Source organism: Ambystoma mexicanum, chromosome 3q (assembly GCF_040938575.1).
Source record: "Ambystoma mexicanum isolate Mex_15411 chromosome 3q, UKY_AmexF1_1, whole genome shotgun sequence".
Taxonomy (NCBI): domain Eukaryota; kingdom Metazoa; phylum Chordata; class Amphibia; order Caudata; family Ambystomatidae; genus Ambystoma; species Ambystoma mexicanum.
The window spans coordinates 65,160,855-65,188,640 of record NC_090926.1 but is presented as its reverse complement, the minus strand read 5'-3'; the positions used below and the strand labels follow the sequence as shown (position 1 = coordinate 65,188,640).

The following is a 27,786-nucleotide window of genomic DNA, read 5'->3' as shown; positions in this document are numbered from 1 at the left end:
TACCCTGTGTTGACGCTGTGTACCCACAGCCCCACTTTTACCCTGTGTTGTCGCTGTGTACACCCAGCCCCTCTGGTCCTCCATGTTTTCACTGTGTACCCCTAGCCCCTCTGGTCCCCCGTGGTTGTCACAGTGTACCCCCAGCCCCTCTGGTCCCTGTGTTCTCACTGTGTGCCCCCAAACCCCTCTGGTCCCTGTGATGTTGCTGTGTGCCCCAGGCCCTCTGGTTCCCGTGTTGTCGCTGTGTGCCCCCAGGCCCCGTGCCCCCTTGATGTTGCTATATGCCACCAGCCCCCTCTCGTCCTCCGTGATGTCACTGTGCGCCCCAACCCCCTACCGTCCCCCGTGATGTCTGTGTCCCTCCAGCCCCCTGTGATGGCACTGTGTCCCCAGCCCCCTCTGTTCCCCTGTGCAGTCATGTGCCCCCAGCCCATCCTGGTCCCCTGTGATGTCGCTGTATGCCCCCTGGTCTCTGTGTTGTCACTGTGTGCCCCCACCCCCTCTAGTTCCCCTGTTATCGCTGTATGCCCCCAGCACCCCTGGTTACCTGTGATGTCGCTGTATGACCCCAGTCCCTCTTGATGTCACTGTGTGCCCCCCAGCCCCTCTGGTCCCCCATGATGTTGCTGTATGCCCGTGCCCCTCTCGTCCCCTGTGTTGTTGCTGTTTGCCCCCAGCCCCTCTGGTCCCACGTGATGTCGTTGTTGTGCCCCCTATTTCCCCCGTGTTGTTGCTGCTTGCCCGCAGCCCACCTACCCCCCGTGACATCGCTGTGTGCCCCCCAGTCCCTCTAGTCACCCTTGTAGTCACTGTGTGCCCCAGCCCCTCTGGTTCCCTGTGTTGTTGATGTGTGCCCCACCCCCCTCTGGTCCCGGTGATGTCTTGGTGTGCCACCACATCCTCCGGTCCCCTGTGATGTCGCCGTTGTGCCCCAGATCCCCTGTGTTGTCGCTGTATGCCCCCAGCACCCTGGCCCCCATGTCATCGCTGTATGCCCCTCACCCCCTCTGGTCCACCGTGATGTCACTGTGTCCGCCCAACCCACCTCTGGTCCCTGTGATGTCACTGTGTGCCCCAGTCCCTCTGGTTTCTGTGTTGTCACTGTGTCCCAAGCCCCTCTGACCCCCATGATGTCGCTGTGTGCCCCCAACCCCCTCTGGTCCACCGTGATGTCACTGTGTGCTCCCAACCCCCTCTGGTCCCTGTGATGTCGCTGTGTGCCCCCAGGTCCCCCTCTGGCCCCCATGATGTCGCTGTATGCCCCACAGCCCCTTCTGGTCCTCTGTGATGTTGCTGCGTGCCCCCCTGCCGCGCTCGACCCCGTGTTGTCGCTATGTGCCCCCAGCCTCTCTGGTTCCCTGTGATGTCCCTGTGCTCCCAGCTCACTCTGGTCTCCCGTGATGACATTGTGTGCCCCCAACCCCCCCCTGTGATGTCGCTTTGTCCCCCAGCCCCCTCTGTTCCCCTGTGTTGTCATTGTGTGCCCCCAGCCCCCCGTGATGTCACTGTGTGCCCCCAAGCCCATCTAGGTCCCCCTGTTGTCGATGTATGCACCCAACCCTCCTGGTTCCCTGTGAGGTCCCTGTATGCCCCCTGGTCCCCCAAGATGTTGCTGTGTGCTGCGTGACCCTCTCATCCCCTGTGATGTCACTGTGTCCCCCCCAGCCCTCTAATCCCCCGTGATGTCGCTGTGTGTCCCTCAGCCCCTCTAGTCCCCCGGCATGTCTCTTGTGCCCCCTGATCCCCATGATGTTGCTGTGTGCCTCCAGCCCCCTCTGGTCCCTGTGATGCCGCTGTGTTCCCTCCGACCCTCTGGTCTCCCGTGTTGTTGCTGTATGACCCCACCCCCATGGTTCCCTGTGATGTCGCAGTTGTTACCCCCGGGCCCCCGCAACGACAGTGTGTTCCCACCAGCCCCTCTGGTCCCTTGTGTTGTCGCTGTGTGCCGCAGCCCCCTCTCGTCCCTGTGATGTTGCTGTGTGCCCCCACCCTCCTGTTCCCCCGTGATGTCGCAGTTGTGACCCCCTGTCCCCCGCAACGACTGTGTGTTCCCACCAGCCCCTCTGGTCCCTTGTGTTGTTGCTGTGTGCCGCAGCCCCCTCTGGTCCCTGTGATGTCGCTGTGTGCCCCACATCCTCTAGTCCCCCGAGTTGTTGCTGTGTGCCCCTTCCCCCTGGTCCCCCTTGATATCGCTGTGTGCCCCTGCCCCCCTGGTCCCCCTGCATATTGTTGTGTGCCCCCCAGCCCCTCTAGTCCCCTGTGATATTGCTGTGTCCCCCCCAGCCCCCTCTGGTCCTCAGTGCTGTCGCTGTGTACCCCCAGCCCACTCTGGTCCCCCATGTTGTCGCTGTGTGCCCCTCTGGTCCCTTGTGATGCCGATGTATGCCCCAGCCCCTCTGGTCCCGTGCTGTCACTGTGTGCCCCTTATGGGCCCCCGTGATTTCGCTGTGTCCCCACACCATCTGGTCCCTGGTGATATTGCTGTGTGCCCCCCTGCCCCTCTAGTTCCCCATGATGTCACTCTGTGCCCCCTCTGGTTCCTGTAATGTTGCTGTGTGCCCCCCCTTCTGGCCCCCTTATGTCCCCCCCGTTTCCCTGATCTCTTCCCCTGCCACCCCCTTATCCCTCTGTTCCATTCCCCCCATCCCTTTCATTGAAGGAGTTGTCTCGATTCACAAAGGGTTCACCATCTATAACCTCTTTCCAATGCTTGGATTTGACTTTTGGACACATCGACTTGTGGTGCTTCAACCCCTCTACTATCATGCTGGATCTCCCCTGGATCCTGCATTCAGTTTGCCCTGAATCATGCTGTACCCATCGTCACCGTGAATCCTTGCCTACATTCTGTGTTCCCTTACAACATTCTGTTTTACTGACCTCTGCAGCTGTATTCACCCTCCCCTCTGCTTCTCTTTCCATTGTTTTATTATTTTCTCTCCTCCTCCCTCCTTCTCTCTCCTCCCCCTCCCTTACCTTTCTCTGCACTTACTCTATCAGAATTGCCCCTGGACCTAGTATGATGGTTAGAATTGTTTGTCTCGTCCATCCCCTTACTTGTTTAACCCCCCCCCCACCACACTCCCCCCTCTGGCACTGCCTGAAGTTTCATGGGGCCTCGTGAAATCATTGCCTGTTTTGTTGCTCCCCCTCCTTTCTCCTCACCTCGTGTGATTCTCTGGATTTGTCGTCAGGTAATTATGGTAATTGCCAGTATGTTCCAGTTTCCCCCCTGTCTGTGCCTTGGCACTTGCACAGTCTGGGGTGTCACTAAAGCGAGTGCAATGGTTAATCATCGCATTCGTGTTGTTCGTGGCCGGGAGGACTGTTTTGTGTTTTCCTTTGACCCCTCCCTTGTTGCGGGGCGCCTTGAAACACATTATGTGTGAGCGCTTTATGAAGAAACTATCACACTCCCTACTCCACACCATCACACAATCAGAGTGCAGCTACACCCCTCGATCAATTCGGCCTAGCTGTTCACATAAGAACACTATCCCATGAATACCTCATCATTCTAATAAAACGCATCTATACCCCACGACAAACAGGCCTAGCTGCACACATAAGCGTCCCACAGGCCTAACGCAGCCAGAACCCAGTCTTGGTATCCACCCGCCAGACTGCACACATTGAACCGATATCAATACCACACACCTAATGCTAGGATGCAGCTAGCATCAGGCAACTGCATCAGCTGCACACTTAACTGGTGCACCCAAGCACCTTTCGAAACCCTACTCTCTGAACTGACCTGGACTACGGTCCCCGAGGGCGTTTACCCTACCAGTGCTTTGAGGTCATAACAATGATATATAGAGCGCTATATAAATGCCAAATAGCATGACATAACATGTATGGGCATCTAGCCACTCACTGGCCAATTCCCGTAGTCCATACACAGAGAAATATTACCGTACCTGCGGTGAAACCGGTGCGCTGTTCTCTCCTTTCCATGCCAAGGTGATCCACAGCAAGGGCCTCCAACTTGGAACTGAGCACCTTTGATTCTGTGGGACAAAAGCAACATTTTTGAATTTCAAAAGATATTCATTCACCTGTCTTTCTTCCGTCTATTATAGTGTGTTGTTCTCACTAGGAATGTGCATACCCGCATTCTGGCAAGCGTGAATGCCTACTACTCACGTTCTTGGTCTTGCTGGCAGTTTTGATCTGTCAGTGGGGCTTTTTGGATACCGAGGGCTGAGCCTCATTACTCCAACTTCTCTGGTTGAAAGTGTAGTTACAGTACAGATTCCTCCTTGACCTGTGCCATCTTGCCACAGCAGAGGTGATGTCACAGGGTCAGCGCTGTATAATGGATGAATGCCCCACTCGCCCACCCACTTCTTGTCACTCCCTCCTCCGACCCCTCGTGATCTGCAGCCTTTGTTGAGCAATTTTACATTCTACAAAACTCAGAAATAAATACGTGTGAATTGCATTTTAGCTTTGTAGTGCTTTGTTTGCCATTTCGTAGGCGCTGTACATGAACACGTGTGATTACCCAATTCAATTGTCTCCAATGAATCCATCTCAGAGGGATGAAGTTATCTAGGAATCCATCTTTCTTTCTATTTATGGCAGGCATAATGTCTGCCATAAATGCGTTGATTAAATTATGAAACAGTAGCAGTGGAGAGAGGGAGAACTTTCAATGTGCAAGCCTCCAACCAGGCATACAGTGACTCACTCTGATTTGTGTCGTGCATCAAGCACGCAGCAACGTGCGCCACAACCAGGTGCGGAGCCATCCACAAAATTTGGGGATGGGGGCTGGATGGCAGTTTTGAAAGCTGGTAGTGAGCAGGGCCATTAAACCTATTGCATTGTTGATCCCCACCCCGAGCCCAGGAGGCTCAATAGAGATTTGGGCCATTAGATGCATCTTTCAACCCAACTCACCAGGGGTGCAGCCAGGAGTTTGTAACAAGTGGGGCCTGGAGCTAATGTAGTAGGGCCCACACCAAGGAGAGCCCGAAGAGAGAACTGGGATTGTTCTGCCCCCGACCAGATCCGTAGGAGCTACCAAGCGTAGCGAGAGAATGCGTGAACCCACCAAGGTGGGTTCAGAGGGCCCCACCCAGGGTCGGTCTTACACCAGATTGCACCCCAGGTAGGAATTGTTGTCGCCCACCTCCCCATTCATCAGAATGCGCCCCTCCTCCCCGCCTGGCTCACGTCACTCCCAAACTACACCTCGGTTGTGCGACAAAACCCCTCCTCAATATGAATAAATAATTGCTATATAAATGAAGCAGGTTTCATTACATTGTAATTCAAGTACTTTACAGAAGAATTCTAATGTGAAAACACAGCTGTTGCTGCCCAAGTAAATGGTTTTTCTGTCACCTGCTCTTAGGAAAGGCCTTGCCTGAATGCAGTTTCAAACTGTCCGTACTGGCACAATGCGGGGTCTGAGGGCCACTGCTATCTATCCTTGGGCACCACTATTATCTGGGGTAAATCTTGGGGACAAGGACTGCCTTTGCGAGCTCGGTGGCCACTGGCTAGACCAGTATCAACGGGCCAATGCAGGCACCACTACTTGTGGGTACAGCACTTTGGCGCCAAACTTGTCTTCAGGGGCTCAAATTTGCCTATTGGTCAATGAATGCCCAAAAGCGCTGGTTTAGCATCTTACTGTTGGGCAGTTTTTGGGGGGGGGGCCAAAACGGGTCTGTTTAAATATACTTTAAAATGCACAATATGTCACAACGCCCCCCTAGGTAAATAGCACTCCAAAAGTCTGTCCCCAGACGTATCTAAAAGACATTTTGCAATTGTGGCTCACTTTTCATCGGCGCCCAGACACATTTAAATCCTGGCCCAACCCAACCCGGCCTGCACGGTCTTATTTTCCTTGACTCGTTGTAGAGTGGGTACAGTTGATGACTTAGAAGAACCCCCACTATGTCCAGTGACCCCTGTGATGAAAACCCAGCTATGTACAGCAGCAACACTAAGAGGACGGGGGATGAGGGGGGGAGAGAAAGAAAGAAAGAAAGAAAGAAAGAAAGAAAGAAAGAAAGAAAGAAAGAAAGAAAGAAAGAAAGAAAGAAAGAAAGAAAGAAAGAAAGAAAGAAAGAAAGAAAGAAAGAAAGAAAGAGCAGCCCAGGGGCGTGGAATAAGAGAGAACCCGACAATATTCTGGACTAGCAGCAACACAAAGCAACAGCGTGCGGTTCCGGAACAGAAACAACAACTGGAGAAATCAGAGTAGAAAACATTTTATACAATTATCTGCGTCTGTGAAAAATCTGCTTGCCCTTTCACACCAGATGTCCCCCCAAGTACCTTAAAGTAACTGTTACCTCACAAACTGCCATACCAAAGACACCCGCCCAAGGCTTCCTCATGCTTGAGCATAATCAAGCGGAGTTAACTGGCATGTTGGCCGAGTGTGAGGTGTGAAGATCAAGAGGAGGCTGAGTTTGTTGAGTGTGAGTCGATGCTTGTATACCACACGAGTAGAGTAGTGTGAGGTGGGTGATAGTGGTGAGAGGGACAGGGTCCCCGCAGAGTGATAGTGTCTAGGAACTAGGCTGTCTTACAGGGAACCACTTGAGAGATATTAGCGCCGGGTCACTGCTGTTTTCACAATTTATGACATTGAGTTGTGAATGTTATCGACAGAGTTTTCGTTCTTGTACTCGTCAAAATTGTAACCAACCAATTAAGCGGTGACAATTTCAGGAGATTTTGCCACAGGTGGAGTACTTGATAGGGTCTTGAGGTGCCAATGAAACACTTGTGTATAGGCGCGTTATAAATGTCATATCATATCATAATATGCCGGTTGGCCAGTCACCCTTCGACACTAACCTTCATGATCCGTGGGGCAACGTGATGGGGCTAGGGCTATACGAGGGTTTAGGGTGCAGAGGACCCCAGACTGGTGTGCAGTATGGCTGAACCTGTTTCTGGAGCTCTTACACACTTTCTTTTCTGAATGTACTTAGGGGCTGGTCTGCATTCTCACTGGCATTTCTGTATATCGTTTTATTGTGTATTAAGTGTGTCAACGTTTGGTTTTCCAAAAATCTAATCACTCGTTATGTGTTCAAGGTGGGGGTCAGCTCTCCATACATTGGATGCATATCATTTACTACAAACAGCACAACAGTGCCCAAAAAGCGCAATTATTCTTTTCCATGGCACTCAGTTCTGATGGTGCGCAGAGACCCTCAATTGATCACAGAATGCATGCAATAAGAGCCTATGTCTCGGGAGGAGGGGCAAAGTGCTTGCCTTGGAAGCAAAACGACACCAAGCAAACACAGGTTCGATCCCCGCGTCTGTGCTTAGAAACCTCTGGGTATTTAAGCGCGTTATAAATAACCTATCGTATCATATGTAATATGACATATACAATATATCTTATGCTTCAGGACTGCATAATGCCTCTCCACCATCAGCAATGAAATGTATGTGATATTACACAATGCACTAGTGCAGATAGCCCACGGGCGAGAGAGCGGAGGAGGTGATAGTAAAGCGGATAAAAGAAGGGAATTTAAAGGAAAATAAATAGGAGTCGCGGAAATGGAAAGAGAAAGTGGGCCGGAGAGAAAATCAAAGTCCGGAAAGAAAATGCGGGTGTCTGCAGTCCGTGACCATCAATCCCCGTCTACCCTCCTCCAATCAATGCTTTCTACCTTTTCCTCCGGCCACTGTTCAACTTAATGACCGCCGGGCGCCGGGAAAGTAGGTCAACCTGCCCGCTCGCCTCCCTGCCCCCCACCCCAAACACTTAACTGCGTGCACGGTTGCACCGCACGTTGCACGACCCACTTGCAAAAAGAGGGTTTTTCAACCGCAACGCTGTCGCCAATGCCAGCAGCCACCAATCCCAATCCGTGTCAGAGTAGCAGTGCACTTCTGCGTGCGCGCGCATGGCCTGCAGGAGGGCACGTGCGCCCATGGGACTGGCTGTTGCCAACGGCACCGGAGCCACCCCGGAAGTCAATAAAGCAACAAATGTTACAAATTGGCCTGCCAGTTGCTGCCCTGCCTGAGAGACGAGGCTGCCCCCGCTGCAGTGTGGAATACGAACGTAAGTTAACAACACATTAAAATGATGCATCATTAGGCAGTTTTAGGCATTCCTACGCTGGCTGGCTTTGGCTGGTGCGTGCGGTCTGGCCCAGTGGCTTTGCACTGGCTTGAGGCTCAGGCGAGCGCCCCCTAGAGGCTGACTGACGTCAGGCGAGCTGCCTGACACAAAGACCGGCCCTGGCCCCACCCCTGAGAAAAATGTGCAAATAAGGGGTTAAAATGGCGAATTTGACAGTACAATTTCTGTGATACATTAAGTAAAAAGCCACACACTTTACAGTCGGTTTTGTAGGGGAAAACATGAAAAAAGGCCATGAGATGTCAAGTCATCAACAATGCACAGGAACATTTTCAAACACATTTTCATAATGCCTTTTGCCCACTCTATGTCAATTATCTGCAAGTGTTAACAGTTTTTTCATTCCGATTGTACCCAAACCGGTCTATTCTGGTGCACCTAAATATGCCAATATTCCCACATCAGAAAATACACGTTTGCTTTTACCATGATGTCAGTAATGATACTATAACAAAACATTTTCACGATGGCTCTGCCAATGTATGCCTTATCAATGAGTAAGAACGTGCTCCTGTTCGCTTTGCCTTAATGCCAGTTGAAAAAAAAGCCATGAGGTCGAAAAATGAGTACCAACTTTATTTGGGTGATCATTTTTTATCAAAATATGTTCTCTGTACAGTGCATTGCCGAAAGCGATATAAAAATAAGTCATTATCATTACATAAATGCCCCCATATAACAACACTCATGTTGCAACTGCCCCACAACGCCAGTAAAAAAGGTCACGCCACAGTAAGAAAGCATTCCCTTGCGGACTGCGCAAATGCTGCCCCCGCCCCCACACCAGCCTATGTCTGAACACTTCTGTTGCCATGTCATAGTAAAGAAACTTGCCCTCCCCCATGTAAAAGTACTCATCTTGTCAGGTTTGTCCTTAATCTAAGTGCACAATTCAATACCACAGTGGGACCCAGCCAGCCCCATTGAAGTACCCTCCCACCCGTTCCAACCTCCCCGTTCCAAAAAATAACACTCAAGTTGGCTTTGCTTTGCCCAAAAATGCCAGTAAAATATGTCACGCTCCACGCTATGGCTGTTCATACTCTAATGCCCCTCCCTGGGCCCCAGCCTCACAGATCCTCACACAGAGATACAGCATTTATATACTCATGCACACAAATATGCACCCATACACCTTCTGTCATTCACAGGAGCACCCACATTCACACTGCATTCTCGCACCTATGTACACCATTCACACTGCATTCATTCAGCTACACCCCCTCGCATACAAACATGCATCCACTTATACACTCCCTCACATGCATGCACGCATACAATCCAGAAAACACAAACACTTTTTTCTTAACTATTTGCCTCTGGACCCGCTCAGGCGCTACCCTGTCCAAGCTTCTGCATCTCACAGGCTATTTAGCTAAACAAAGCAATGCAATTTATTGGAGGCATAGACCAACTAAAAGCTGAGCCAAGCATTTAAGCCTTTAGCTTCCACACAGGTGGTCTACTGATATCATCTCCTAGGCAGGCTTTTGTCCACTGCACGTTTGTTGTGGCCACAGTCACGTTAACGATTGTTTTCTCACCTGAGAGAGTGGTGCATTTACTTACTTTTAAAGTTTAAAATTATGTTTAAATAGGTGAGAAATGTGACAGCTTCTTGCCGTTTGAGCCCAGGCTGGGTGTCACAGCAGAGTGATGCCTGCTGCCTCAACGTGGGAGGGCTTAAACCCTTCCAAGGCCACCATGACGAGTATAATTGAAAAATAAAATGCAGCTCAGTAGTTGAATAAACAGAAATTAACATCTATCTGCTACAACATCTCCAGCAAGCCTGGCTGTGTAAATATTGAAGGTATTATGCTGTTTGCCATTCGGGGCTTTAGAAAAACAATTGCGGCTTAAATTCCCTCTAGCTCAAACTCGTGAAGCTATGGGCCCGCGCTTGGAAAACCCCAAAGCACTGCGTTTCTGCAGACTATGCAATAACATTAACTGCCTGGAGCTTCTTAAACATTTATCTATAGAATGCACAAAAACTCAACATGAACACACATCTATTCCGATCTGTTCATTGATCAATTGTGGGTTCATTTTATGGCAGGCCGATAGTCAGCCTTAATTTTTATTTAATTTATTTTATGTTTATAGTTCATAAGAACTTTTACATAGCATAAAAGACAATAAAAAGTCAATAAAAATAAAATAAAAATAAAATAGAAGTAAAATAAAATTAAATATACACAGATAATATGAATACCGTTCAGGAATCAAATTTACAATTATCACAATTCCTTATCGACAGTAACGATATCACTAGCTCGTATAATTCCCCGCAAATGGCAATTCCTTAGAGTTTTGTGACCAAGCGTCCACTCACTGGTTACTGTGCCCCTTCTGAGCATTAACGCAGGGAGAGCCCCCCTACTATCTCTCTGCATGTTTCCCACTGGGCAATATAACTTTCCATACATTGTAAAGTGACAATTGCATCGACTTAAGTAGAACATTCAAGCAAACTGTCCAGAAGAACAAGTTACTTATCTTACCTGGTAACGTTCTTTCAATGGGATGTTCCTCCAACGTATTCCACATCTTTGACAGTAATGACCACAGCTGTGCTGCTTCGGAAAACGTTTTCAGCATAGGCGTCCTGCGTCGATGACATCGATACGCTGTCCCTCGAGGGCCTCAGTTGATGGTCGACGTCACTGGATGTTATATCTAGGACGCACGACACCCGTAGCCTCAGTTGTAGTTTTTTCCCCAGAACGTGTGGCACCAATCTCCTGCCAGCATGACTTCAGAAAGCCTTGCGGAAAAGTAAGCTTCAATCGCATAAGACATTTTTGTAGAGGGGCAGGCAGGGAGGGTAGGATGTGGAATACGTCGGAGGAACATCCCATCGAAAGAAGGTTACCAGGTAAGATAAGTAACTTGTTCTTCGAAGGGATTGTTTGTTTGTTTGTTTTGTTTATTTATTTAATATGGCGGTCAAAACCCAGAGGTAACAGAGCACAACAGAAAATGGGAAAGCAAGATTACATAAAAGCTTAGTTGCAGGTTAAGGCACATGTCAATATAAAGCAAAGCATTACATTTCGTAAAGGCTGGTGAGAGGACATATTTATATATATATATATATATACACACACAGTTAATTACATTGCAGTGGGTCAGTTAGGAATGTACATAAATACAGTCAGGTTGGCATGGTTCAGTCAAGGGCATCATTGGATCGTCAGGTTGGCATGGTTCAGTCAAGGGAATCATTGGATCGTAGCCAGGAGAGAGTGTTTCGCCTAAAGCTATAGTAGGATGGTCTGTTCTGATGCTGAGTGGGAGAGCGTTCCAATGTTGAGCAGTCAAGACCGGGAAGCTAATGCCGCCCGTTCTTTTCAGTCTGAATTTGGGTACCTGAAGGCAGTGAGAGTTAATCATTCTGGTGGTGCGGGTGGATTTTATTTTTACTATTCTGGCTGCGAGCTAGGGGGGTGCTGTATTGTTTAAGCATTTGAAAGCGAGTGATGCTGTTTTGAGTGAGATGCGGTCACCGATTTTGAGCCATTTGTGTTCTCTTCTTTTATTGGAGATGTGTTCCTTGGATGGTAGGTTAAGGGCTATTCTGAGTGCATTGTTTTGCAATGTTTGAAGTTTGTCGGTTATGCATTTGTTGGCTCCTAGGTACATGGCATTACAATAGTCAAGTCTGGATAATATTAGGCCATTAGCTATGATGCAGCTTTCTTGGGAGAGGAATGCTCTGCTTGCCCTGATTAACTTGCATGTGTAGGTGGTAGAGGATGCTAGTGAGTTTACTTGTTTTTTTAGTGACAATGCTGAGTCGAGGTGAAAGCCTAGGGTTTTTACTGTTTTGGCGACTGTGATGGTGTTGCAATCGATGTTGAACGCCTCGTAGTTGGAGCTGAGTTTTTTTAGATTGGCGTTGGAACCGAGGGGCAGGATTTCGGTTTTGTCATCATTCAGGCATAGGCCATGTGTGGCCATCCATGCCTGAATGATGAGGTATATTTTGTTTACCAAGGCCGTATCTGAATCGAAGTTGCCCGAAAGGGGTATGAGGATCTGGGTGTCATCTGTGTAGTTAGTGTATGTGACACCCAGTCTGTCCAATTTGTCAAATAGGGGCTGGTAAAAATGTTGTAGAGGGTGGGGGAGACGCAGGAGCCCTGTGGTACACCGCAAGTTATTTTGATAGGGTCTGCTGAGTCTAGTGAAGAGAAGACTCTCATGGTTCGATTGTCCAAGAATGATTGGATCCAGGTTATGGCATCATTTGAAAAGTGGGCAGTCGAGGCCAGGTGTTCGCACATGACTGTGTGATCTACAAGGTCGAAGGCCGCTGATAGGTCGAGGAGGAGTAGCATGGAGATATGTTTCCTTTGTCATTGATCTTATTAATTTGGGTTTTAAGATCGATTAAGGCCGTCTCAGTGCCGTGCTGCGGTCTGAATCCATATTGTTGGGCGCCTAGTAGTTTGAGAGTTTCTAGATATTGCTGGATTTGCAGGTATGCTACTCTATCTATTATCTTTAATAGGAAAGGTACGTGGTGATGGGCTTGTGTTTGGTGGGGGTCGCAGGGTCTAGAGTTTGCTTCTTGAGGAGAGGCAGAACCCATGATTCTTTGAGATTATTTGGTAGGGTTTTGCAGGAGAAGGACGCGTTGATCAGTTTGGTTATAAAAGGAGCTAAGTCCCTGGCAGTGTCCTTGATTATCTGGGGCGGACAGTTGTCCCCTTTGCAGTTGGATGGTTTAAGTGAGGCGATGACTTTTTCTGTTTCTGGGATGGAGATTTTAGCGAATCTGAAAGGGTTCGGGTCAGAAGGATTGGTTGTTTTGGCATGGTTGCTAGGAGATGATTCGTTAGTGGTTAGGGAGTCCTTTCTCAGTGCAATTTTAGTTTGGAGTTTTGATTTTATTGGTTAGAGCGTTTTGGACGCTGGTACACCATTGTTTGTCTTTAGTTATGTTCTCTGGTGGGGGTATCGGGAATTATAGTTCCCTTAGTATAGTAAATAGTTCCCTGGTGTTGGAGCTGGATTTTTCAATTCTTTCGTTGAATAGGTCCTTTTTTGTGAGCAAGATTTCTTTTTTGTAATTGATAGCGAAGAGTTTAAGTTGTAGTTTATTTTCTTCTGTGGGGGTGTTGCGCCATTGGGTTTCTAGTTTCCTTTTGTGCATTCTTAGTTCTTTCACGTGGGGGATGAACCAGGTGTTCAGGTGAGCTTGTTGTTTGCTTTTTTGCATTTTTAAAGGGGCAATGATGTCTAGTCCTTTTTTCATAGCCTTGGTGTAGCTTTCTACTAGGCATTATGGATTTAGGTTGTCGGGGAGGGCATTGAAGGTTGGCAGTAGAAGTGGTAGGAGGTTTTCGGGAGTTATATTTTTTTTTTGCTCTAGTGGGCAGTGGAGGTGCCATGATCTTTTCTTTGCTGACTTCTTTATTGAGTGATAATGTGAAGTCAATGAGGTAGTGGTCTGTCCAGTGTTGAGGAGTGGTTTTGGTGATGGTGGTATCGCAGTTCAAGGCGGCGATCCAGTCCAGGGTCCTTCCTTTATTATGGGTAGGGGTAAGCACTTTTTTGGGATAGGCCATGTTCAGCTAGTATGTTGGCTATGGCTTGTGCTGGTTTGTTATCAGGGGGGGCATAGGCCATGTGTGGCCATCCATGCCTGAATGATGAGGTATATTTAGTTTACCAAGGCCGTATCTGAATCGTAGTTGCCCGAAAGGGGAATGAGGATCTGGGTGTCATCTGCGAAGTTAGTGTATGTGATCGGACAAGGTACATTTCCTGCTGGGTGCATGGTTTCTAGAGCAGTAGAGGTGGTGAGGTGTAGTAAGGGCATGAGGAGGTAAAGTACGGTGGCTGTTTGACTCTTGCTAGCGCACATTGTATAAACAGTGGTTGTCTCGGGTTACATTTGGTAGAGACAGTAGAGATATAGCACCTCGACTAGCATCAGCTGGGATGCAGCAACTCTTGTAAGGCAGTTGTGAGTAGCACAGTGGCTGAGTGGATGCAGCACAGTGGCTAGCAAGGGCTCTGGCTTATCTAGATTAGAATTTCCACAAACAGCATAAATCACAGTGGGTCACACAATGTTAAAAATGTCTGGGGGCTGTGTCTCACCTAGATTCGAATTTCCATAAACAGCATGAATCACAGTGGGTACACAATACTTTGTAAGACATGGCAAGCATGGTAGAGTGGGGAAGCTCTATGTTGAGGTTCTGCATGTTCCAGGTGGCATGCCTGATTAGATTGTTTGTTCAAAGTTAGAAAGTTAGACAATGTTGAGAGTTGTTGCGGGTATGCTGCAATGAAAGTGAGGGAGCATAGGCTGCAGAGCACACGTAACGTGTGCGCACACGGTTGTAGTGTCTGCGAGAGACTATAAGTGGATTTATGCAGAGATGGATGGTTGGGAGCATAGCGTTCCAGGTGTGTTAGTGCATACTTGCCAGAGGGGCGCATTGACACGAGTGTGGCTGCACTGGTGTCACATATGGGGGTGAAACATAGACACTAGCTCGATGTGGGGAGAGGGCTATGGTATTTGGCATAAGTTACCTCTATTGGTGCACACAGGGAGCTTCACTTTCTCTGGGCGCACGGGCAGGAGGTCTGGCCCTGGACTCTGGTCAGCTCGGGACAGTCTCAGGACAGTTGCTGGCCTTGCCCTCAGGGCCTTTCCAGGAAGGGCCGGCACACGCCTGCTTGCGTCCGATAGGATTAGATGATCAGAACAGAGGCCAATCAGAAGAGGGCTGTTTTCTGGTGAGGAAACTAAGCAGGGCAGATCAATCAAGTAGCACGGGCGGCCATCTTAGAATGACTAATGCCTCGTGTGTTGTCATGGCGTTGTGGAGGAGGCTGGAGGCAAACGAGGTCGGCACAGCTTATGTGCGGCAAGGGTGCATTATTAATAAATGCACAGATTTACTGACGGAAATGCAGTGGGCTACCGCGCCTCATGCGCTAAGAATAGCCAAATTAAATTTGCTGCATTACAATTGGTAGCAATAGTCAGCATACCTCAGGAATATGTCCTCCGACGTATCCCACATCTTTGACAGACTCCCAAAGCAGTACCAACGTATGGAGGTGGGAAAAGAATTTACAATTGCATCAATTTAGAATGCCCAAACAAATTGCAGAATAGAGGACTGCCTTACCAAAGGCCAAATCCTGCCCATGGATAGAGTCCAAGGAATAATGTTTCACAAAAGTATGGACAGAGGCCCATGTGGCTGCTTCACAAATATTGCGAATTGGAACACCCCTCTGTAGGGCAGTGGAGGCAGCCAGTAAGCCTACTGGAGGGTCCTTTGCCACTAAACGGTAACACTCAGAGATCGTCAAAATGATCCATCTGGATAAGGTCTGTTTGGAAACAGCCTGACCTAAACACCTTCCAGCATAACCAATAAAGAGCTGATTGTCCACTCTGACCCGGGACATCCGTGACAGATAGAAACTCAAACCTCTCCTAGGATCCAACCTATGGAGCCTCTCCTCTTCCTTACCAGGATGTGGAGGAGGAAAGAACGCCGGAAGAATGACCTTCTGGCTCAGATGGAATTCCGACACAACCTTCCGAAGAAAAGAAGGCCGCACCCTAAGGACAACCCTGTCCTTATGGAACACAGTGAAGGGTGGTTTGGCGGAAAGTGGCTGCAACTCTCTCACTCTGCGTGTGGAAGTAACCGCAACTAAAAATACAGTTTTAAAAGACGACAGTTGCAACGGACAAGAATATAAGGGCTCAAACGGAGCTCCCATTAGGAACTTTAAAACCAAGTTCAAATTCCATCCCGGCACCTGGAAAGGCGACGGCGGAAACACATTAGTTAGCCCTTTTAGAAACTGAGAGATTAAAGGGATCTTAAAATAAGAACATTCCTTAGACGAGCGCTTAAATGTAGACAGCGCCACCAGGTAACCCTTAATGGTACCTACTTGCAGGGCCTTGTGGGCCAAGGAAAGCAAAAAAGACAAAACCAAAGGAATGGAACATTGGAAACGATCCACATTCTGTACCATGCACCAGTCGCAGAACTTTCTTCAACGGAAACGGTACAGAGTTTTCGTTGCTGGCCTTCTGACCGAAAGGAACAACTCCATCACGTCTTCGGGGAGGTCCCAATCCTTATACCTCAACCTTTCAGATACCAAGCGTGAAGGCTGAGGGATTTGACCTCTGGATGGAGAACCCAACCCCTCGCCCGTTAGAGCAGATCGTCTCGGAAGGGAAGACGGTGTGGAGGGCATATGGACATGTCGACAAGGTCCGGGTACCACGCTCTCCTGGCCCATGCCGGAGCAATGAGGATCATCTGGGAACCGAACCTCCGTAACCTCTGCAACACCTGAGGAATGACAGGGACTGGAGGAAACGCGTACAGCAGTGGGACGGACCACTCCACTACGAACGCGTCCACTAAGGCTCCTCTTGGAGGAAATTCCTGCGAGCAGAATCTTTCGCACTTCCGGTTGACACTGGTGGCGAAGAGATCCACTTGTGGGGTTCCCCAAAGGGCGAAGATCTCCAACAAAAATTCCTGAGCCAACTCCCACTCGTGAGAGACCGTGCTCTGCCTGTTCAGAGCATCCGCCGCCACGTTTTCGTCTCCGGCCAGATGAACTGCCGAGATCGAAATTTCCAGCTGAATGGCCCAGAACCAGAGCTGCATCGCCTCCCTGCACAATGGGAGTGACCCTGCCCCCCTTTTTTGTTGAGGTAGTGCATGGCCACTGTATTGTCAGTCATAATCAGGACATTCTTCCCCCGCACAGACGACAGAAAAGCCTTCAGGGCTAGCCTGACAGCCCGCAGCTCTAACAGATTGATGTGGAGTCTGGACTCCGACAGAGACCAACGGCCGCTGGCCGTCAACTCGTTGGCATGAGCTCCCCAACTCGTGAGGGATCCGGCTGTCATGATTGTCACCTCTGGCCACGATTGCCAAAATGGAGCACTCTTCATCAGATTGCCTTTGACGGCCCACCACAGAAGATCCTGTGCGACCGAGGGCGGAATATGAACGGGATCCGACATCCTGCCGGAGAACTGTGACCACGGCATCTTGAGAGCCCACTGCAGAGATCTCATCCGCAGCCTGGCCTCTGGCACCAGAAAAATGCAGGATGCCATGATGCTGAGCATCTTCAAGAACTTGAATGCCGGGAGACTCTGGGCACGTTGAAACTTGTCCACGATCTGCAGAATGTGATGAGCCCTCACCTGGGGAGGCGAACACAGCCCCAGGGATGTGTTGAGCACTGCTCTGATGTACTGGAGCCGCTGGGTAGGTGTCAAATGGGACTTCTTTAAATTGAGGGAGAAGCCCAGCTTGTGAAGAGAGTAGCAGGTGACGGACAGATGATCCAGTGCTTGCTCATGAGACCGCGCCCTGATCAACCAATCATCCAGGTAGGGGTAGACGTGAATCCCCCCTATTCTGAGATACGCCGCCACCACCACCATCAGCTTGGTGAAGACCCTGGGGCGCAGGTCAATCCGAACGGCAGGACCCGAAACTGAAAATGCGAGTCGCCAACCGCGAACCTCATGTGCTTCCTATGCTTCGGATGAATCGGCACATGAAAGTAAGTATCCTCGAGGTCTAGAGACACCAACCAATCTTGCAGTTGAAGGGCCTGGAGGACTTGAGAAAGAGTTACCACCTTGAACTTGTCCTTCCTGAGGATCCTGTTCAGCCCACGCAAGTCCATGATGGGTCTCAATCCCCCGTCTTTTTTCGGGATAAAAAATAAGGGGAATACAATCCCTTGATCCTCTCCGCTACAGGCACCAGTTCTATGGTGCCTTTCACCAGCAGGGATAGGATTTCCTGCGCAAGGAGTGTATCCGGACACTTCAAAGAGAGCTTCCCCGGTGGATTGTTGTGAGGCCTCTGCCGAAAGGGAAGACAGTAGCCATGGGTTATGATCTCCAGAACCCACACATCTGAAGTAATGGCACGCCATTCTCCAAGATGCTGCACCAGTCTGCCCCCAACTGGCGGACCATGGGACATGGCCTCATGACTGAGCGGACGCAGCTGCCGCAGTGACTGAGGGCAAAGAGGCAACTGCCCGAGTGACTTATGGCACCTCGAGTACCTTGCTTTCCACCTGTGGTACTCCTACGGTGGCCCCTTAGACTGGCAGCTCCTCTCGATCTACCAAAGGAAGAGTAGTACCAAAAGGAACCTCCCCTCCATTGCTGTCCCATAGGACGAAAAGGCGGAGGTTGACGTACTGCAGCGCTCAAAGACTTTGCTGCAGCTTTGGAGGTCTACAACCTCTCAAGGCTCTCGTCAGCCTTGCTGCCAAAAAGATGGACACCATCAAAGGGCATGTTGAGAATCCGGGATTGCACATCAGGGGCAAACCCTGACTTCCGAAACCACACAAACCTGCGTATCATGGTGCTCGCCAGCATGGACTGGCTGATACAGTCCAGACCCGACTGAACGGATTCACACATGGCATCCTTGCTGTCTTGCACGAGGGCTAGAAAACCATCCTGTTACTCCCCTTCAGGAATATGCTCAGCTGCCAAAGATGCACAATTCCACAGAGTGTGACTGAATCTTGCCAAGGCACAAACAGAGTTGGCTGCCTTTAAAGCCATAACCCCAGAAGAAAATACCTTCTTTGCCCAACCATCAAAGCGCTTGTCATACCTATCAGGAGGGATGATAGCACCACCAAACGCTCCGGAGTAGGGTGCGTTGACAAGTAGCAAGGGTCACCACTGGTTGGGCGGTATTTTTACGGAAGCGACTTATTCACTCCCGTGAGACTCTCCGGGGCAGTCCAAGCCGCCGCCACCCTTCTTTGCAACGCCATATGAAATGGCAACACCGGGTCAGTGGGTGGACCTTGGTCCAGGATGTCTGTCAGATTTTAATGAAGAAAATCAACAGATGGAGCAGACCACCCCAAGAACTCAGTCACCTTCGACATGAGACGCCTATAGGAGGATTCGGCATGAGTACCAGGCTCAGGCCTGCCAAATGCAACCTCCGGGGAGGTGTCAAGACCACTGGCGTCGTGTAAAGATTGACAGAGTTCTTCCATTTGACTTTAACCAGACAACAGGTCAACAGGAACCTCAGGAGGCACAACTCTCTCCTCATCAAACCCTTCCTCCACCTCTGAAATATACTCCAAGGGTTGGAAGAAATCCACTCTGGGAGGAGGAACAGAGAAGGGCTAAAAAACAGGCCTCACAGATTTACTGAGAGCCTTTCTCGGAGCTTCCACAGCCCTCTGGGGCACCTCTGGTAAATTCTCCTCAAAAGGCGTTGAGGGCACCGATGGAATCGGCATCAACGTCGATCGAGGCGCCGACGACTTTGAAAACTGCTTCGAAGCCGGAGCTCCGAGAGTGTCCTTCGACGGCCTTGGCGCCAATGGCGTCGACAACTTTTTCGAAGCCGGAGACTCAAGAGAGTCCCTCGACGGACACAGCGCAGAGGCATCGTTGCCTTCTTAAAAGGCCTCACAGGCTCCGACGGTCTCAACGGCGTCGAGGACCGGGACCTGGATCTGGCACAGCTATGGCGATCAACTGTGTCCGATCGGGACCTCAATGGCTCCCGATGATCGCGCCGACCGCCCGAGCCTAAAGGCGTGCGAGTGGTGGCTGTAGCTCGTTCCTTGCTGGCTTCTCTCGAAGGTGTGGACGGAACAGTGACCTGCAATTCGAAAATCGCCATCATCTGCTGGCGGAATGCGTCCCATTCGGCCGGCGATGAATACTTGGTGGGACAAGTCATCTGCCGTCTGACGCAGTCCTCCGACGAGGACGGGGAAGGCGACTGGTGAAGGCGCTTCCGTGAATGCCTAGAAGATGCAGTGGAATGGCGGGACCCACTCCGAGACCGAGACCCCCTGGACTTACGCTGACGCGGAGAGTCGCCCCTCGAGTCGTCAGTCGAAAGACCAGCAGATTTCGATTTATGGGTTTTAGAAACCCTACCTACCGACAATTTCATATTCCGCTCCCACAAGGCCTTCGATGTCAGGGACTGGCAGGCGTCAGTGGCGTGGCTTTCGCCGAGGCACCAGAGGCAGACGTCGTGCGGGTCCATGATGGACATTTTGGAACCACAGTCTCGACACTTTTTAAAGCCCGATTTCGGGTAGAAGAAGAAGAAGACATCATGATTCAAAGTAGAAAAACCGAGGCACGCCGAGATTCCGAAGCAAACACGTTTGTGGAAAAAACGGAACTGAGGCTACGGGCGTCGTGTGTCCTAGATATAACTTCCAGTGACGACGACCATCGACGGAGGCCCTCGACGTCATCGATGCAGGACGCCTATGCCGAAAACGTTTTCCAAAGCAGCACAGCTGTGGTCATTACTGTCAAAGATGTGGAATACGTCGGAGGACACAATCCCTTCGAAATCATTGTTCTTGATAGTGTTAACATGATAAACATAGGGACCCAACAGTCCGAGATATACATCACCAATTCACCGCCGACATGTTGAGCAGTCTCCATTTTACCAGCCAGTTCAAACAAACAACAGGTTCTGTCTACTTTCGGAGTATACAGTTGGGGGCCAATCACCGCCAGAACTGCCATTTTATTCACACGCAAAAGTAGCAGAAACCTGCGCAATTCTGGAGATGGGCAGATAATCAGATAACCCTGCATGGCCTTGTATTCATACACCAACTATTCCTCAAGGCGGTAACTCTTGAGACTGTGGGCCTCATTACACAAACGTGAAACAATGGAAACACAGAAAACATTGTGGAAAGTTGGAGTCTACGAGCTCGCAATGGGATGCGGAAGCTGACAGAAGAATTTGAAGAACACATAGGGCCTCATTACACGGATGGCGCAGAACCATGGCGCTATTAGCGCCATGGTTCATGCCGGTAAATAACCGGCACTGCCTTGGCGGAAAGGGGAATTACCGCCCCATTCCAAGGTTGGCGGGGCGGTAATTCCCCCTTCCACCATTGCCCTTCCCCATTCCCATTTTTGCCCCATAGGGCTCTATGGGAATGGTGAAGGCGCTAATTACGGTACCTCAAATTGCAGTACCGTAATTAGCTCCACTGGTCCCTTTGCGGGTTGGTTTTTAACGCCTGCAAAAAGCAGGCGTTAAATTCCCCAACCCGCAAAGGGACCTCGTAGTAAGGCGTTAAGGATTTACCGGTACCGGTAAAATACCGGTACCGGTAAACCCTTACCGTCTACCGTGTAATGAGGCCCTATATATGTTTGTAACGTTTGAGATCCAGTCCCATTCATCTAATTTACGGGCAATTTTGGCTTTAAGCTTAACAAGACTGTCCTCCCAATTAGGATGCCACCCAATCGTCTCAAATGTTTGTGCTACCACTTTAGCCATATTTTGGTTGTAAGGTGGGTCTTGTTGTCTTCCCAACAGTTGCAACAAGGGCAAATAGGGGGCCTTCCTGGATTTCAGATATAACAGGGCCTTTCTTTTACGGGCCATAGTAGATAATGATATCAGGCCCAGTTCCAACCGTACAACTTCAACGGGCACACTGGGCCATAGGCCCAAAACCTTCCGCCTCAATGATGTTCAGCAAACCAAAATCGATCATGTTTATAGACTCCAATAAATATAATGTCGTGGAGCAAAAACTCTGTTTATACAAGGCCAAAATCCACCAATAGCTGTACCCAGACTCAGCCTTGACACACCTGTATATCATATTTGTCAGAAGCATAGCCTTCTGTTTTTTGGAGTTAATTATATTTAGGTATTTAAAGGATCGCACACGCTCAATGAGGTGACCTTCTATAAGCTAGGGGCCGTCGGCCAGCTATAAGAAATGTGCATCATCTTAGTCTTGCTGAAATTAAGTACTAGATCATGATCGCAGGCAAAATTATATAAAACCTGCCAGGCTCTTTTTAGTCCCAAAAAGGTATGGTCACAGAGGACTAAATCATCTGCGTAAAAAGGACAAATCGAACTTAGCACCCTATATTTTTGGAGGGCAAGTGTTAGCCCGGGCAATCTTACTCGTCACATCTGCAATGTAAATATTGAACAACAGTGGCCGAGAGCGCAACATTGTTTCAGACCGCAGCCTGTTTCTATGGGCGAGGCCAACGCTGCATTGCTGTCAAATTTCAACTATACAGATCAGTCAGGCTATGTCCCGGGAAGGTGTATATCAGAAAACCTTAGGAGGCTTCACCACATTATAGACCAGACTGAAGGGAGCTCCCAGAAAATAGCGATAATTTCATTAGATGCAGTAAAGGCTTTTGATTCGGTTAAGTGGCCCTGGTTTCTGGCGGTGCTGAGGGAGTACGGTGTTGGGCCCGGATACCTGAAGTGAGTCCAGCTGTTGTATAGCAATCCACAGGCCCGAGTTAAAACGGGGGCGACTATATCTGAGCAATGGCGATTGTGCAGAGGAACTCGACAAGGTTGCCCGTGGTCCCCGATGCTTTTCATTCTAGCACTGGAGCCCCTGGCGGCGTATCTAAGACAGCAATATGGTGAGGTTGGGATCAGCACGAGAGGAGGGCGACACTTAATCTGAATGTATGTGGATGATATGTTGCTATATTTAAAATACTCGGGAGGAGAGTCTACAGTACATCCTAGAAGTAATGGAGCAGTGTGCAAAGTTGTCAGGCATAACAGTTAACCCTAAAAATCTAGCATATTCCCTCTAGGAAGGTACGCGGAGGTGCCGGAAGACAGACTTCCAGTGCTACAGGTAAGGTGGGAAACAGAAAAGTTCAGATATCTGAGAATAGACATATACCACAAGGTTGAGGCGGCGCATGAGCAAAACACAGTGAAGGCTGTGGCTAATATTAAGAATAGTATGACATTCTGGGTTAAGCTACCACTGACCATGATGGGGAGAGTGGCGCTGTTGAAAATGGTTGTGCTGCCCAGGCTGTTGCATTATTTTGCCAATATTCCGTATATGAAATCCAGACGTTTCTTTGTTGACATGCAGTGTATTTGCAGGGGGTTTATTTGGCATAATTCCAGGAACAGAATTGCGTTATGGAAATTACAAAACCCGTACGAATAAGGAGGTATTAGACTGCCCAACTTTGAAGTTTACTTTCCGGCCAGCCAACTCCAATATGTGGAACGGTGGCTGGCGGTTGACCCCACGCCTGAGTCTATGTTTCTCAGAGTAGAATGTGCCCCTTACTTTCTGAATGAATGGATGGTTGTCGATGCAGCAACAGATGGGAAAGACGAGATTGCGAGACGTGGGCAGAGGAGTATGGCAGAGGGCTTGCCGTATGTTGGGGAACCAGACGCCCTGCTCTCCGCAAATGCCACTAGTGGCACTGGATGGGATTGATGACCAGATGAGAGGGATACTTAGGGGACAATGGGAAACAAAAGGTATAGCGACCCTGAGAGATGTATGGCAAGATGGGAAAGTGATACAGTTTGACACGTTGGTGAAGGATACAGGATTGCACCAAGGACAATACATCACATATGCCAGGTTAATTAAGATGGTTAAGGGCAAATGGCTAGCAACAGTATTGACTCAACAACCTGATACGGTTATAGAAACATTCTGTGATGCGTCGGAGGGAGGCCATGAAGTCTCCCGGATATACGAGTTGATGATGTATCGGGTGGGGAAGGAGGTGATTAAGGTAAGACGTGATTGGGAAGAGGAGGGGGGAGAATTGATGGCAGATGGGTTGTGGCACAGAGCGCAAGGGTATCATAAAAAGGTATCTAGGAAGGTAAGGCCACAAAAAATGCAGTTATTTATTATCCATAGAGCGTATATACGACCCCCGGGAAGATAGCCAAGTTAAAAAACGCAGGTACACAGACATGCCAGAAATGTGGAGAAGAGAACGCTGGAATGGTGCATATGTTTTGGGTATGTCCCGAAATTAGTAGATTCTGTGGGGAGGGAGGTGGCGTACTACCTGGCAGAAAAAGAGATAATCTTGGACATAGATTCCCTGTGGGTGGGGACTGTAAGGGGGTTCCCTAAGCCGTGTCACCTTAAACATGTGAGCAAGCTTAAAGACCTAGCGTACATACTTGCCAAGCGTAGGATTGCTACGAGTTGGAAGGCGAATAGGAGGCCGAGATTGGAGGCTTGGTGGAAGGATCTCCAGAAATGGGCAAATGCCGAAACAACGGTATGGCAAGAGGCCACAAACAGGGGTGGGTCAGCTGTAGACAACTCCTCCAAGGTTTTATCTGACACAATATATTGAGTGATCTCAATTGGCAAGGGAAATCCATCCCCAATGGCTGGATTTGTGGTAGCAAGCGGTACAGCACAGGGTTCAGCATCCAATATTATCGGTGCACTGAGTATAGACTGGTCGCACATGGTCACCTGCCCATCGTAATTCAGGAGCCAGCTAGTAAGTGTGCCTTTTTGTATTTCTTACCTTCTTGCGCCATTTCTTATTTTTAGTCAGTTTCATTTTGACTCCTTTGACGGCATGTTGAACTGGTGCAGTATCGTTAGACATCTCAGTAATAGGGCATTTAGCCGTTATAGGGTGAATTAGCTGGTTTTATTGCTCTCCGCTGTTTACATGGCAGATATATTGTTGATGTATCGCTAATAGTTTCCGACAACTCCATTGGCTCCTCAGGTCCTTTGGTCCGCCTCTCATTATTGGCCTCTAATTGGATGTTCTTCTCATGGGAATTATTACCGGCCTCCAGGTCTGCTGCCGCAGAGATCAGAGCATCCAGTTGATTATCGCTGGCCAATTTATATACATACTTTTTGTTCAGCTCTGACACATCTTGAAGGATTTTACTGCACATTTTCATAAGAACCTTTATGGCGAACTGCAAAACGGATAGCTGAGCCTGAGTCTCATTATGATGTGTGCGTTCATCAGACCTATCCATCGCCATGTCCCCATCCACATCCAGGGGGCAAAGATTAGGTGATGCTAACAGCCTTTGGCTTGGCGCGTCCTCTGGGCCATCATTACGTGGATCAGGGGCAGGTGGTAACTCTTGTGAGGCCAGTAGACTATCCTGTCTCGTAGGTTCCATCGCTCGTGAACGCAATATAGGGAGCATTTCCGGTGATAAAGAATCTCGCAAGGTGTATCACATGTCTAGTAGGAAGTTTTTATTATCAATTCCTGAAAAGGAGGGTTCTGTGTGGTTCAGATTAGCTTCTCCTGTGTCTAGTAGAGTGATTAAATCTGGGTTCTACTGCAGTTCATACACAGGACGAGTCATCAGTTTCGGTGGAAAGTAGGTGGCAATATTCCCAAATCCTGCCTTCTTGATTAGGATTTTGCACAGAGAGCTGGAGACCAGGGTACTCGAATTGCCAGACCTGTTCCCTTTAGCCCATGCTTGTCCTACGCGCAGCTGCTGACTATTGACAGGATGTGCCTTCTTCCCTAGGTCATAGTTGTTATTGAATCGTAGCTGCTGTTTTGCCGTCATTCAAAGCCACAGGAAAAGAAAGGGTATATCTGCTTATTATTCGGTATTTAAGGTATGAATGCGAGAAAACAGTGTATAGCCTCTTCGGATAAAATCTTACCCCAGCCCTGAGGTCGAGAACAATTCCAGCTAGCAAACCTGGAGCATTGTACGATCAAAATATGTTCCACAGCATACAGCAGTCGGGAGTAGGTCAGATGAACGTGGTTGAACACAGTGAACACACTCTGTCACTCTGTCCACACTCTCGCCACGCTTTGCTGCGGCCTGAAGGTCTAAACTAAGCTCTGCCTCCACTACAACTCACAAAACAAGACAGTAAACAGACTGTCCGGGACCCGTGGCAGTGAGAGAATAGCACAGTTGTATACATCTGACTATCCATCTGGCGATGGCATTCCTGGAAATGCTGTCTCCTTCTCTGCCTGGGGCTACAGAGACAAACAGTTGGTCTGTTTTCCTTAGCAGTCTGGTCTAGTTTAGATAGTAGAGACTGTCCTCCTTACATCTAGTGTGTGGGGTTTTACCTCAGCGAAACTTTTTGGGTTCTGGAAGAAAGCTGGAAGCTCAATGGACTGGAACACATGAAATTTAGAGATGAACTTAGGAGAGAACCTAGGATGAGTACATAAGATCAGTTTGTCTTTGTGTATGACAAAGAAAGGATCCTGAACTGACAATGCTTGCAATTCACTAACTCTTCTTATGGATGTAATAGCCACTAAAAAGGCAGTCTTGTAAATCAGGTGTTTAAGACTTGACTTGTGCATCAGCTCGAAAGGGTGTCCCATGAGCTTAGCGAGTACTACATTGAGATCCCATCCAGGCGGTGGGTTTGAAATTGGTGGGTGGCGTCTCTTTACTCCCTCCATGAACGCTTTGCTGACCAGCACTTTCCATCACGATACTTTATTGTGGGAGGTGGTATAAGCCGACATGGCCACCAGGTGGACCTTTATAGAGTTGAATACTAACCCAGAGTCTAGCAAGTGGAGCATATAGTTTAGAATGTGGGATGGGGTACATTCTATGGAGTTTATTTGTTTAGACTGGCACTAAATAGCAAATCTCCTCCACGTGTCGAATAACACTGCCTAGTGTTTGGCGTTCCTGCCTCCTTGAGGATATACATACACCTCTGTGGTAGGTTAAGATGTCCAAACTCTGACTTCAGGCTGCCAAATTCATCCAGTGAGGTTCCGGGTGCACTGTTAATCCCCTGTGTTCAGTGAGTAAATTGGTCTGGCACAGGAGTTTGATGGGATGGCACATCGCCAGTTTGCGCAGATGTGGATACCATGGCTGTCTTACCCACATAGGAGCAACTAGGATGACAGTCACTTGTTCCTTGTGGATCTTGTTCACCAGCTTGTTCATGAGAGAAGTCGGGGGGGTGGGGGGTTTGGGGGGGAAGCGTAAGCAAATCTCCCTGACCAGTTCATCCATAGGGCGTTCCCCTTGGAGCCTGGTTGGGGAACCTGGACGCAAAGTCTGGGCATTGTTTGTTTTCGCTTGTACCAAACAGGTCTAGTGTGGGGAAACCCCACTGAGAGAAGATGTGGTCTATGGCCTTTGTGTCTAGTTGCCACTCGTGTTCCTCTGGTAGGGGATCTCTGCTCAGTGAATCGGCTAGAGAGTTGAGTTCCCCCGGAACGTGTTGTGAGGATAGGAATATTTTCTGTTTGAGTGCCCATTTCCAAATTTGTTGTGCAAGTTTGGACAGATTTGGGGAACGTGTGCCCCCCTGTTTGTTGATGTAAAGCATCACTGTAGTGCTGTCAGTGAGGACTTGCACCGACTGGTTTGCTAGATGTATCTCGAACACCTGAAGGTCCTTGAACACGGCCAGTAGTTCCAGCAGATTGATGTGGTTCTGCGCCATGGCATGAGTCCACAGACCTTGTGCTGTGTCATGAAGGTGATTAGCCCCCCACCCGGCGTGAGACACGTCCTTCGTAACTATCGCCTGTACTTCTGAATCGTGGAAGGGCTTCCCCTTCAACAGATTTTCCCTTGTCCACCAGCGAAGGCTTTGTACCAGTGTTGGCGAAACAACTACTATATTGTCCCTCTGACCGCTTGCCTGAGACCACTGTTTCGCCAACCATGTCTGCATGGGTCGCATGCGCAGGCGTGTGTGCGGTACCAGTTAAATGCAAGATGCCATCATGCCTAGCAAACGCATAACTTTGCGTACGCTTATCTGGCGGCCGGCCT

The 27,786-nt window shown here is 49.2% G+C and overlaps 1 protein-coding gene across 2 annotated transcripts in view; it reads right to left on the bottom strand.

The window, feature by feature from the left end:
• The window catches only part of LOC138582124 (zinc finger protein 2-like), a 240,710-nt gene that overhangs the window by 49,144 nt on the left and 163,780 nt on the right, over positions 1-27,786 (bottom strand). For both annotated transcript variants that reach the window (XM_069653122.1, XM_069653123.1), the window contains exon 6: positions 3,921-4,010. In XM_069653122.1, coding sequence (XP_069509223.1) covers positions 3,921-4,010 — 90 coding nt within the window. The remainder of the gene's footprint in view (positions 1-3,920; positions 4,011-27,786) is intronic.